The sequence below is a fragment of the Phycodurus eques genome, chromosome 1 (assembly GCF_024500275.1).
Source record: "Phycodurus eques isolate BA_2022a chromosome 1, UOR_Pequ_1.1, whole genome shotgun sequence".
NCBI classification, from domain to species: Eukaryota; Metazoa; Chordata; class Actinopteri; order Syngnathiformes; family Syngnathidae; genus Phycodurus; species Phycodurus eques.
In genome coordinates, this window is record NC_084525.1 from 14,467,872 (window position 1) to 14,480,132 (window position 12,261).

The 12,261-nt window shown below is 40.6% G+C and overlaps 1 protein-coding gene across 1 annotated transcript; it reads left to right on the forward strand.

The window, feature by feature from the left end:
- Window positions 1-283: 283 nt before the first annotated feature.
- Window positions 284-9,394, forward strand: dnpep (aspartyl aminopeptidase). Its single transcript, XM_061679421.1, has 15 exons — window positions 284-382; window positions 720-810; window positions 1,346-1,434; window positions 1,507-1,620; window positions 1,686-1,811; window positions 3,049-3,173; window positions 4,126-4,219; window positions 4,304-4,411; window positions 4,498-4,575; window positions 5,503-5,583; window positions 6,902-7,062; window positions 7,179-7,218; window positions 7,565-7,666; window positions 8,333-8,500; window positions 8,775-9,394. The coding sequence occupies exons 1-15, from the start codon at window positions 377-379 to the stop codon at window positions 8,823-8,825; spliced, it is 1,434 nt and encodes a 477-aa protein (XP_061535405.1). The 5' UTR covers window positions 284-376; the 3' UTR covers window positions 8,826-9,394.
- The last annotated feature ends 2,867 nt before the right edge of the window (window positions 9,395-12,261 follow it).

Below are 12,261 nucleotides of genomic sequence, written 5' to 3' on the forward strand. Positions count from 1 at the left end.
GTTGACCAGTGTATTAATGAATCACTGACATTAGTGAGGGCAGGTATTAATTGATCAAGGTGATCATTTATGCCGTACATTTCCACGCTCATTTCACTCTTGATACATCTGAACTTTGCCGTGAAAAACAACGTACGCCACGTTTTTGCGCGTACGCGCCTGTTGTACACGAGTCCCAAGCTCATGTACTCTGTGCATAAAAAAACTGCAGTTGGTAAATACAATGGGCTAGACGATAACTTTGTTTTGAAAACTAAAAACTGGTTTCCGGTACCAGCATCGCGCTTCCGGTTGCGGCGGTGAGGGAATCCTCGCTTCCGCCGCTGCCACTTCTCAATGCTTGGCCGTTTCTAATACTGGTCTCAAAGTCCAACTAATGCAGGTAAGAACTCTTTAAACGTCTCGTTTTACTGTGGCATGCGGCAGTTGTTGCTTTTACCGAGACGGCAGCTTGGACTTTCGCTGCCACAACTAGACAAGGGAACAAGCTTTGTCGTAGTGGCTTGCAGGTTTGCTAGCAAAGGTTAGCTACTAATTGTTGATCCATTATTGGGCACATCGTTTAGCCTTACTTGTAGTGAAAAGGATATTCGTCGATTCAATCATTCAGTCCTAAACTGGGACTATGATAATCTTCCTATATATATATATATATATATATATATATATATATATATATATAAACTTTTCTTTCTTCTTTTCATTTCCCCTCCGCACAGTCCGTAATAATGAAGAACTCCAAGGAAGCCGTGCAGTCAGCAGCTAAAGAGTTTTTGCAGTTTGTCAACAGAGGCGTGTCTCCATATCACGGTAGAGTAAAATAAATATTTCCGCCTTATGTATTTTCTGTGTTGTATTGCACTATAACTTGATATTTATCCATGTGTGTCTTGTGGTTCCTTTGTTGAGCTGAGGCTTTATTTCAATTAGAAAGAATGCAACGCGCTCGCACAAACGAAAATGTCACAAAAGTGGATCCACAGGTTAAACATATACCCTCGACGATCTGGTGGAAGAGTATTTGCCAAATTGTTCTGCCTGTCATTTTAACTCTCTGGCATAGATAAACAAAGATACATTATTTGCAGTAAGTAATAATTTTCGGACCCATTAATTATGATCTTTAACGGCACATTAGTTGGAAATCACTGCTTTATAATAACATGAATCTGATGTGAAAGACCGCAGTCTGTTGACTTGTGTGCCGGTCAAACTACATCTTTGAGATTGAGATAAGATTACAGTGGTCTTTCATAGTCTCTCACCTTTGCACTTAGGCTACCAGCACCCATAACATGCTTACACTTAATTACGAAAGTACGTTCAAATAAATGTGTTGCTTCAGTGGTGGAAGAATGCCGGAAGCGACTGCTTGAGGCGGGATTCATCGAGCTGAAGGAGATGGACAAGTGGGACATCCAACCATGCAACAAAGTAAGTTGTACTGGTCATGTGCTGTAGTGGTCATAGTAGTTGCGAAATTGAAAAATTTGGTGTATTTTGCAGTACTTTGTGACCCGGAACTTCTCCAGTGTCTTAGCCTTTGCTGTAGGGGGGTGCTACTCCCCTGGAAATGGCTTCTCCATGATCGGAGCCCACACTGACAGCCCCTGTCTCAGAGTGAGAATTAAACACAAGTCTGATGTTTAAGGCCAACTAAAATGACACAACATGTTGTATTTTAGGTGAAGCCAAGGTCTATGAAGACAAAGCAAGGCTGCCTTCAGGTTGGCGTGGAGTGCTATGGTGGGGGCATCTGGAACACCTGGTTTGACCGTGACCTGACCATTGCGGGCCGTGTTATGGTTAAGGTAATATTGGTAGAATGGAGGCTTGCAAAGGGCTGGGAATTTCACAGTAATTTTCAGGAAAGTTTCCACTAAATTTCAATGGGAAGTTAAGCTGAACAATTTAGGAAATATTCAAAATTGGAAACTTTCCATGGGAATTACAGAGATTTACTGGGAATTGAAGGTGATTTAATGGGAAGGTATCATATTAAAGTATAAATATTAGTGTTTTTATTTTATCCATGCAAAATAGATACTGTTGCTCTCCTTGCCCCCATGCAAAGACATTGCAGTACTCAATTCAACTTTATAGAGCGCTGTAAACAACCACAGCTGAAACAAAGTGCTGTATATGAGTAAAACATAGATCATAAAACACAAAACCGTAAAACACTAAAACAAGGCCAGACTCTCATGCTGCATTGCTACTCCCACCCCCCTTTCACACAAGTATAAAGCGCTGTGTTCCATATCTTGAACTCTGGCCTGCAACAAAAAGCAAACATTTTTTACCAAGCAACGGCTCGTAACTGGAAAAACTCATAAACTGGGGACTTGTAAGTCAAGGTAGTGCTGTACTTGCATGAAGTCAGGATTATGCTAAACTATAATTTCCCCTGCTATATTTAATGTCCCCGTTAACCTTAAATTTTGTAAATTCCTATTTTATTTCCATTAACTCATTCGGTGCTAGCCATTTTCAAAACGAAGTTCCTCATATCGGCGGCACGGTGGCCGACTAGTTAGTGCATCTGCCTCACAGTTCTGAGGACAGGGGTTCAAATCTCGGCCCCGCCTGTGTGGATTTTGTATGTTCTCCCGTGCCTGTGTGGGTTTTCTCCGGGCACTCCGGTTTCCTCCCACATCCCAAAAACATGCATTAATTGAAGACTCTAAATTGCCCATGGGTGTGAATGTGAGTGTCAATGGTTGTACCCCGCCTTTCGCCCGAAGAGAGGTAGGATAGGCTCCAGCATGCCCGCGACCCTAGTGAGCCTGCCCATTGAAAAACTTTCTTGTCGAATGTCTACATTGTTGGTAGTAAGCTGTTTGATTAAAGTTGACAATCAAAAACGTTCACGGGAGTGCCAGTAAATGAGTTAATTGCCAACTACTAATAGTTAATTCCCATAAATTTCAATAATTTTGTATGGAAAGTTTCCACCCTGGAAAATTCCCACTATTTTGCAACCCGATTAGAATCCTACATTACACATGGGCATCTGAGATTTTTTCATGCACATATACCTTCATGCAGGGTGATGGCAGACTGCTCCAGCGGCTGGTGCATGTGCCACGACCTCTACTCAGGATCCCTCACCTGGCCATCCACCTACAGAGGGACATCAACGACTCCTTTGGCCCTAACAAGGAGAACCACCTGTCAGTTATTCTGAGTGATTTCCGACTTTGAGCCTGAGGCAGGATACACACCCTGGAGTAAATCACAGAGCACATAGAGACAGACAATCAAGTCTTCAGTCAACCTAACATGCATATTTTTGGAATTTAGTCAATTTCAATTTTGTTTTCACAAATCAATGCTATTTACCTCTCATGTATGTTATTTTTTATTTTACAAATCAAACACTTTAAAGTGTTGAAAATAGCTGGAGAGCATATCTGTGAGCTCTCTTGAACGCTTGTGTCTGAGAAGAGTTATAAAACTGCCTCTTCCCTTACTCTGCGGGAGCCATGCGTCATGCCGGCTCAAGATTGAAAGACAAGACAATGAGAGAAAATAGGTTAGGTACATTTGAGTAAGTCATTTTAGTTAAAATGGATAGATGTAATGCTTCGTGCAGAAGGAATTGGTAAGCCACGAAAGTAAGTGTGCAGATTAATTTCTGCCAATTAAACCGCTTTATCAACCCATCATTTGATTTGATTTGATTGCATCACTCATGGCTCGAAGACCTTTGAAAAATTGTTTGTCAAGATGACGCAGCTACAGTTTGCTTTTGTAAAGTGGTAAAGGCCTTTTGTTTGGATGGGGGTGTGGCGTGAGCGCAGACTTTGATGTGGACTTTTGGTGCTGGCAACGTGTCCTACCATTTTAATCAATGACAGCATAATCGGTTAGTGATACATTCACCCATCTTTCGCTGATCCTGGGTCAGGTCGTGGGCGCAGCAGCTTTAGCAGAGAAGCCCAGACTTTTTTTTTTTTTATTTGCTGAAAAGTATTCTTTTTGTAGATGAGAGAATTCCACCCACTAGCAACGATATAGACATTATGACACAACACATCTAATGGGTGTCTTAAGACTTTTTGACATAACTAGGTAATTATGTTTCGTAACATTTTTTCTCACTCTGAATGGTTTCTGTCTCAGCGTGCCCATTCTGGCCACCGCTGTTCAGGAAGAGCTGGAGACAGGCAGCGTGTCGTCAGGGGACGTCATCGGTGCTGCCAACACAGTGAAGACGGTACCGAAACATATTGAGGACTTTATGTGCACATCAGAAGCTGATTAGATTGTTTGACTTATATTTGTTTCCTGTCCCCTTCAGGCAGACAAACACCACCCCGCCCTGGTGAAGGTTTTGTGTTCGGTGCTGCAAGTTGAGCCTGAAGTCCTGCTCGACTTTGAGCTCTGTCTGGCTGACACTCAGCCAGCGGTGAGCCTATTATTTCTGCCACCTCCACAATAATTTGCTGTAAACTTGAGAGATTTTATGTAACATTTTCTCTATCGTGTGTGCAGGCGTTGGGAGGCGTGTATGAAGAGTTCATTTATTCTCCTCGCCTGGACAACCTCCACAGCTGCTACTGCGCCCTGCAGGTCTAACTCACTCATCTGCAGTCCCCGGACTGTTTAGATGACATTGTAAAACGGCTAGGCGATTAAGTGGTATTATCGATTCATTCGAGTTTTTTTGGGGCGGTCAGGCTATGATACATTCCTATAGCAGTGATTTATCCACATGCTGATCCACTGCAATTGCGCAAGCAGCATGAATTAAACTTCACACAGCTGAGTAATATACCTGTAGCTTAGAAATTGCTTTCTATCCATGCTACAAGCACCTCATCATAGAGGGTTCTCAGTGTAGGAGTAGCATTGTAATGTCGTATTGTAGACAGGTTTATTTTGTATTTGTATTAAAACAAGGCATTTGCCTGGCAGGTACCTTGAGTACTATACACTGTTTGCGTGATTTTGTTTGCATTTTCACGGACAAAAGTTAATTTTGTATGGAAGCCGCGCCTTTGATTTACATTATGTTCAGTGACAGTTGTTAGATTAATCTCAAAGGTAGTATTCTTTGGGGGTGGGGCGTTAATTGTTAAATTGTCAAACATTTAAAATGTTTTATTAAAATATGTTAGGATTGTGTTTAAAGGGCCATAGTCTGCAATAGCAATCACTTTTTTCCCCCCACATTATTTGTAAAGGTGGAAAAAAATATTTTTGTGGAAAATCCTACAGTTAATTCTAAGTCCAAAAAAAACAGTTTAAAAATCTGTGTTTGCAGCATAAATAAAGTGAATCCAAAAAGATAAATGTTGAATAATATCTTTGTCATTTGCTTTTTCTGTTTATTGAAGGTAGGGGTGAAAATCTATTATAATCAAAAATCCGATTTTTGGAGGTAAAAAAGATGTCAGTAATTTTTATTATAAGGCCATATTGCCCAGCCCTACATTGTAATGAGTCATCATTATCGATCACATTCTAATGTTATCAATTTGTTTCTAATTTGTGCAGGGGCTGATTGAATCCTGCTCAGGAGACTCGCTGGCCCAAGATACCAACATTCGCATGGTGACGCTCTTCGACAACGAAGAGGTTAGTGATGTCTGGCTCGATGTAGTTAAGAACTGATCTGCCTCTTCATTAGAATCCTCTTTGTCATATTACTATACTCAGATATTCCAAAATTCATTTAGTAATCTTATTAATAATTGTTCATGTATTTTTAGTTAGTTTAATATTACAGTGAACCCCTGTTTATCACAGGGGAAACCTTTCGATCCCACCCGCAATAGATAAAAATCTGTGATATAGAAAGACCATCTAGACAATTTTCTTTTCAAATACTTTAACCCCAACATTTTAAACACATTTAAACTTGTTCATAACAATTAAGCACATACCTTAACACCTTCAAGAAATCTGAGATTATTGTATAACATTACTTAGAGACAAAAGGAAGACCTGCTATTCTCCAAATAAGAAGCAAAGCCTGCTTGTTTCAAACTTTTTGTCACTCCCAGCTGAAGTTTACTGTAAAATTGACACATAAAACAAAATAGAATTAAACATTTTATATTTAAAGGCCAAACTTTCAACCAAACCATATAACGAAAGTCAGCTAATGCTGACATATAATGCGAAATGCTATAGGTGGGCTAACACTCGTTAGCATGTTATGGTACATAAAAACCTTGAAAGAAACTTCTCCTCTAACATATACGGCACAGCAACGGTGTATACAACATCACTCACAGATACACTATATTCTCTCTGCTCTGGGAAAACGACCATTTCTGGAGTTTAGTTGGGGACCTTCTCTGCCTCTTCGTGTTGCTCTTCATCTATTACGCTACATGTCTCAGAAAAAAATACGGCGCAAAATATAGACAATGATTTAGCAAGGGTTCACTGTATACTAATTTTACTCACCTAAGAGGAAATTCATTTTACACTTGCGGTACAGGGGCTCCATGATATAACGGCCTCAACTAACTAGGTTTTAAGGGTGCAAATGCAGCAAACTAGTTTCCTGGCCAGCGTAAGAATACATTATCCAGCACAAGAAGAAATACTCCCTTAATAAAAATGCACCCCCAATTCAATACCGCCTCATTCAAAATGTTCAATGAAAAGAGCCCCTCTTCTTCCACCAAAGTCACATTTATCATGCAAACAAAGCATATTCCCTCAAGCTTCTCAAGGCCTAGCCTCTACGTTTAATGACATATATTTTTTTTTCCCAACTACGCTTAAGTTCCCTATTAAGAACCAACCTTCAATTTTATTAATTCCTGAGTTATTCCTGTGGATTTCCATACAACGTTTTCAACTTGGAAAATTCCTGGAATTTTGTACCCAGAGTGGGTAATAAGAATGCAGAATAACCTCTTCATGAATGTGTGTCGTGTAGGTGGGCTCCGGGAGCGCTCAGGGGGCGCAGTCCAACCTCACAGAGCTCATCCTCAGCCGGCTAGCCAGCTCCTCCTCCAACCCCACCGCCTTCCAGCAGGCGGCGCCACTCTCTTTCATGATTAGCGCTGACATGGCCCATGCCGTGCATCCAAACTACCAGTCAGTATCACAAAGAACACAAGAAAAGAAATGAACAAGTGATGCAGTAATATGAAAACTACTGGTGGCAACTGGATTAGAGTTGGCTCAGTGAATCAAACATCTAATCTTCCCAGGGAGAAGCATGAGGAGAACCATCGGCCAGCGTTTCACAAGGTAGAGTGTCAAACCAAATTGTATATTCGACTCAAATGTATAAATTAGAATTACAATGGTACCTTGACTTAGATTTATATATCACCCTATTTAAATGAATTGAAATGTTGTGAATCTGTTTGAGAGAAAAGAGACTATGAAGAAATAGAGTGGGTTTTAAAAACTAATTAAGATGAAAGTTATACACGTAGTATTTGTGTGTTGTGTCTTTAAGAGGCTTGCAACACAAAGCAAATAAATGGAGCAAGCGACAGCTCGTACCTACAAAAAAAAAAAAAAAAACGGGAGTCAAGGTACAGCTGTCCAGGGTTTCTGTGTTGAACATTTATATTTGGTGTTGTTTCAGGGTCCTGTGATAAAGTTCAACAGCAACCAGCGCTATGCCACCACCGCTGTGACTGCCGCAGTTGTCCGCGAGATCGCCAGGCAGGCCAGCGTTCCTCTTCAGGTACGATCATCTGCATTGTCGTGGCTGAGCTGTGGCACCTCTGCAGCTTTTCGGTGCCTTAGGTTTTTGTAGTTACGTGGTGAGTGAGTGACAAAAAAAACACTCTGCAAAAGAAAAGTACAAAATACATTATTCCATAGAAAAAAGCAGTCCCTGATCTTTTGTATTACTCTAGAGGGCTGTCAGCCCCTGAGTATCCTGCTTTTTCAACAGTTTAATAAAACAGCCTGTTCTCTGTCATGTGTTATCGACACATAATGTTAGTAAACAGTAGGGGGCTACTTTTGCGTGGCAGAAAAGTGATTGACTAACGCTGACCTGAACTGAAATCATGACAAAAAATTGTTTGGTGTTGCGCTGCCATTTGTTTCATTTCCTCAAAATTGTGCGTGAGGAGGTTAAATGGAGTGGCCATAAATAGTTGCAGAAAAGATCGCAGGACTGCCTATGGCGTATTGGGCATCATTCAATCACTTTCCCCTGTTTTCTCAATGTCTCTGCCTTTGTCAAATGACAAAATGCTTTGTTTACTAGTGGTGCCATCGGAGACCGCTTCGGTTTTTGACACCTGGAAGTACATCTGACATCATAGTGAAACAGCCTACACTATATGCTGCCTACTCACATTTCAATGACTAGTCTGAACTCTGGCTCCTCCTCCTGCAGGATGTGATGGTCCGTAACGACAGCGCGTGTGGATCCACCATCGGACCCATCCTTGCGGCTCGGCTCGGGGTGCCCGTGGTGGACATCGGCGCTCCCCAGCTCTCCATGCACTCAATCCGGGAGATGTGCTGTACTTCCAGCGTATTGCAAAGCACCACCCTCTTTAAGGTAACCCCCACACAGCAAAAACTCTGAGCATTTGAATAACTGCGTAAAAGCTAGTTAACATTATGCTTAAAAATTCTTATTTGAAGACTTTATTGATCCCACATTGGGGAAATATAGATAATAATATAGAATATGATTAAGAAGAACAAACATTGATGATTGGAAAAAAATAATTATTTACATAAAAGTTAAAAAAGTTAAAAAACAGAAATATTATGGAATTGCCTCAAATATGTCTAGCAATGCCTGCTTATCTGTATCTGTCTTTCTGCAGACCTTCTTTGAGTTGTTTCCTCACGTGAGGAGCACGTTGGTGGTCGATTAGATGGGAATGACCAGCATGAGGTGGAGACACTTCAGAACATACTTGACATGAAAGTGTCACACACCTTTAATTATACCTGCAATAAAGGACATTCAAAGATGGAAGCACTTTACAAGTTGTTTCTACTATCTTCCGAGACATCATCATTTCACAGTTGGCTGTTGTGTTCGTATGTTTTTCACTGCTCATATTTATGCGTGGCCTTGCAAGCGAACGTTGATATATGGACGCAGCAAATCCCATCTGACCACTTGGAAATGAGAGTAGAGCTTCAAGATCAAACTTGGTTAACAAATCTGATTTGCCAGCAGTGTGAAGAAGGCTCTGTGTGGCTGCCCTGTGAATGACAGCAAACCATTCCTGTTTGTGTGTGTATCTGTATGTAGTTTTGTGTGTATACATTCATTCATCTCCCGTTCTGCTTACGCAAAGGAGCATGGAACGCCAAATGTTGAAAATAAGCATTCCCGACAAGAAAAGATGCAGTTGGATAAGACCGCAGACGCGAGTTACTGACGTCATTCAAAAAAATAAAAAGCCTTACATGGAAATGGGCTGGACCACAGAAACTATGACTTGGATACCACTGGACACAAAGCGACCACGGCGAAGACTTCGGGCGAGAGGCGGGGTACACCCTGAACTGGTCGACAGCCAATCCCAGGGCACATAGAAACAAACAACCTTTCGCGCACACATTCACACCTACTGGCAATTTAGAGTCTTCAATCAACCTACCATGCATGTTTTTGGGATGTGGGAGGAAACCCACACAGGCTTGGGGAGGGAGAACATGCAAACTCCACACAGGCGGGGCCGGGATTTGAATCTCGGTCCTCAGAACTGTGAGGCAGATGTGTTAACCAGTCTTCCACTGTGCTTTTCATACGTACGGAAAGTATTCAGACCTGCTTAAATTCTTCACTCTTTCTTATATTGCAGCCATTTGCTAAAATCATTTGTTATTTTTTTTCCTCATTAATGTACACACAGCACCCCACATTGACAGAAAAAAAACTAAATTGTTGAAATCTTTGCAGATTTATTAAAAAAGAAAAACTGAAATATCACACAGCCATAAGTATTCAGAAACTTTGCACAGTATTTAGTATAAGCGCCCTTTTGGGCTAATAGAGCCATGAGCCTTTGGGAATGATGTAATGAGTTTTTCACACCTGGATTTGGGGATCATCTGCCATTCATCCTTACAGATCCTCTCCAGTTCTGTCAGGTTGGATGGTCAACGGTGGACAGCCATTTTCAGATCTCCAAAGATGCTCAATTAGGTTTAAGTCCGGGCTCGTGCTGGGCTATTCAAGAAAAGTCATGAAGTTGTTCTGAGGCCACTCCTTTGTTATTTTAGCAGTGTGCTTAGGGTTCTGGTCTTGTGCCTTACCACAATTCTGCCTCTCAGCTCTTCAGGCAGTTCCTTTTACCTCATGATTCTTATTTGCTCTGACATGCACTGTGAGCTGTAAGGTCTTATATAAACAGGTGTGTGGCATTCCTAATCAAGTCCAATCAGTATAATCAAACACAGTTGGACTCCAATGAAGAGATAGAACCATCTCAAGGATGATCAGAAGAAATGGACAACACCCGAGTTAAATATTTGACTGTCACAGGGGTCTGAATACTTATGGCTGTGTGATATTTCAGTTTTTCTTTTTTTTAATAAATCTGCAAAAATGTCAACAATTGAATTTTGGGTTTTTTGTCAATATGGGGTACTGTGTGTACATTAATGAGGAAAAAAATGTAATGATTTTAGCAAATGGCTGCAATATAACAAAGAGTGAAAAATTTAAGGGGGTTTGAATACTTTCCGTACGCACTGTTTACACATTTATATATATATATATATATATATATATGTACTGGGTGATTGAAAAGTAACTCCCTACTTTTAAGTACTTGTAATTTATTTCTGAACTATAATTCTTACAAGAAATGAACATGAGAAGAAAGTGTATTGCATGGAGTCTCCATCTTCCCTTGGAGGTGTATCCTCAACAGAATACAGTGGTAAGAAAAAGTATGTGAACCGTTTGGACTTCCTTAAATTTCGTGCCTAATTTGGTCGTAAAATGTGGTCTGATATTCATCTCAATCCCAAGAGTGCTCAACAGTGCTTAAACTAATTCAACAAACAATTATGTTTTCATATTTTTATAGAGCTTATGCAAATTGACCGGACAGGGAGGAAAAAGTACATTAATGCTTGGATTTAATAACTGTTTGACCCTCTGCCAGCAATAACCTTAACCAAATGTTTCTTGTAGTTGTTTGATGTGATGTGATGATGATTAAATTTGGACTATTACTGTTTACAGTTCAGTAAGATTCCTGGGATGTCTGGTGTGAATAGCTCTGTTGAAGTTGTGCCAAAGCATCTCAATTGGGTTGAGGTCAGGAGTTTGTCTGGAGCACTCCAAAACGTTTGTGAAGCCATTCTGTTGTTGATTTGCTTCTGTTTTGGATCATATTCCTGTTGCAACACCCATCCTCTTTTGATCTTCAACTGTTGGACAGATGGCCTCAAATTCTTCTGCAAAGTATCTCGCTAAACTTGTGAATTCATTTTTCCATTGATGATAGCAAACTATCCAGGCCCTGAGGTTGTAAAGTACACCCTTACAGTGATGCTTCCTCCACTTGCTTCAGAGTGGGAATAATATTTTGATGTACTTTTTTTTTGTTTTTAAATCTCATTGAGCGTTCGGCACTGTGCTCTTGCAGTCATCTCTACAGGACGGCCCCGCTCTGGAAGAGAAGCAACAATGCTGAAGTTTCTCCATTTATAGACAGTTCGTCTAACAGTGGACTCATGAACATCAAGACTTTTAGAGATACTTTTGTAACCTTTTACAGGTTTACACAAGTTCATATATAAAGTCCTGACCTCAACCCGATTGAAATGCCGTGGTCAAGTCAACAATTCTTAAAGTAGGTCTTCTGACACCTCTTGAGCAAGAAATGGTACACAGGCAATGCTTCTTTACAAGTGACAATTCTGAACTGGTGTGTGTTTTCCAGCGACCAGCGCAGCTTTAAGCCACACCTCCAATCTTTAATATTGATTGGACTCCAGGTTGCCTCACACCTGACTCTGATTAGCTCTGGGAGAATCCATAGCCTAGCAGTTCATTTACTTTTTCCCTCCCTGTACTGTGAATATATATTTTTTCCAATATGAAAACAAAATATATTTGTGTCGTATTAGTTTAAGCAGACTCTTTTTATTCTTGTGATTTTGATGATCACACTACATCTTATGACCCTTTTGTGAAGATATTTAATACATTCCAAAGGTTCACATGCTTGTTCCTCCCACTGTAAGTGGTATATTTTCTAACGTTCTAAAATACCTTCATACGTCCTTCTTGAAGGTGACCGCTGAATGAAAAACTAATGTACCTGTACTTGCAATGACTGA

What these genes read in the sequence shown, in the direction of transcription:
- dnpep (XM_061679421.1), top strand. An exon ending in CTGACAGCCCCTGTCTCAGA is followed by an intron (nt 1,621 to 1,685) that starts GTGAGAATTAAA and finishes GTTGTATTTTAG; the next exon opens with GTGAAGCCAAGGTCTATGAA. An exon ending in AGGCCAGCGTTCCTCTTCAG is followed by an intron (nt 7,667 to 8,332) that starts GTACGATCATCT and finishes CTCCTCCTGCAG; the next exon opens with GATGTGATGGTCCGTAACGA.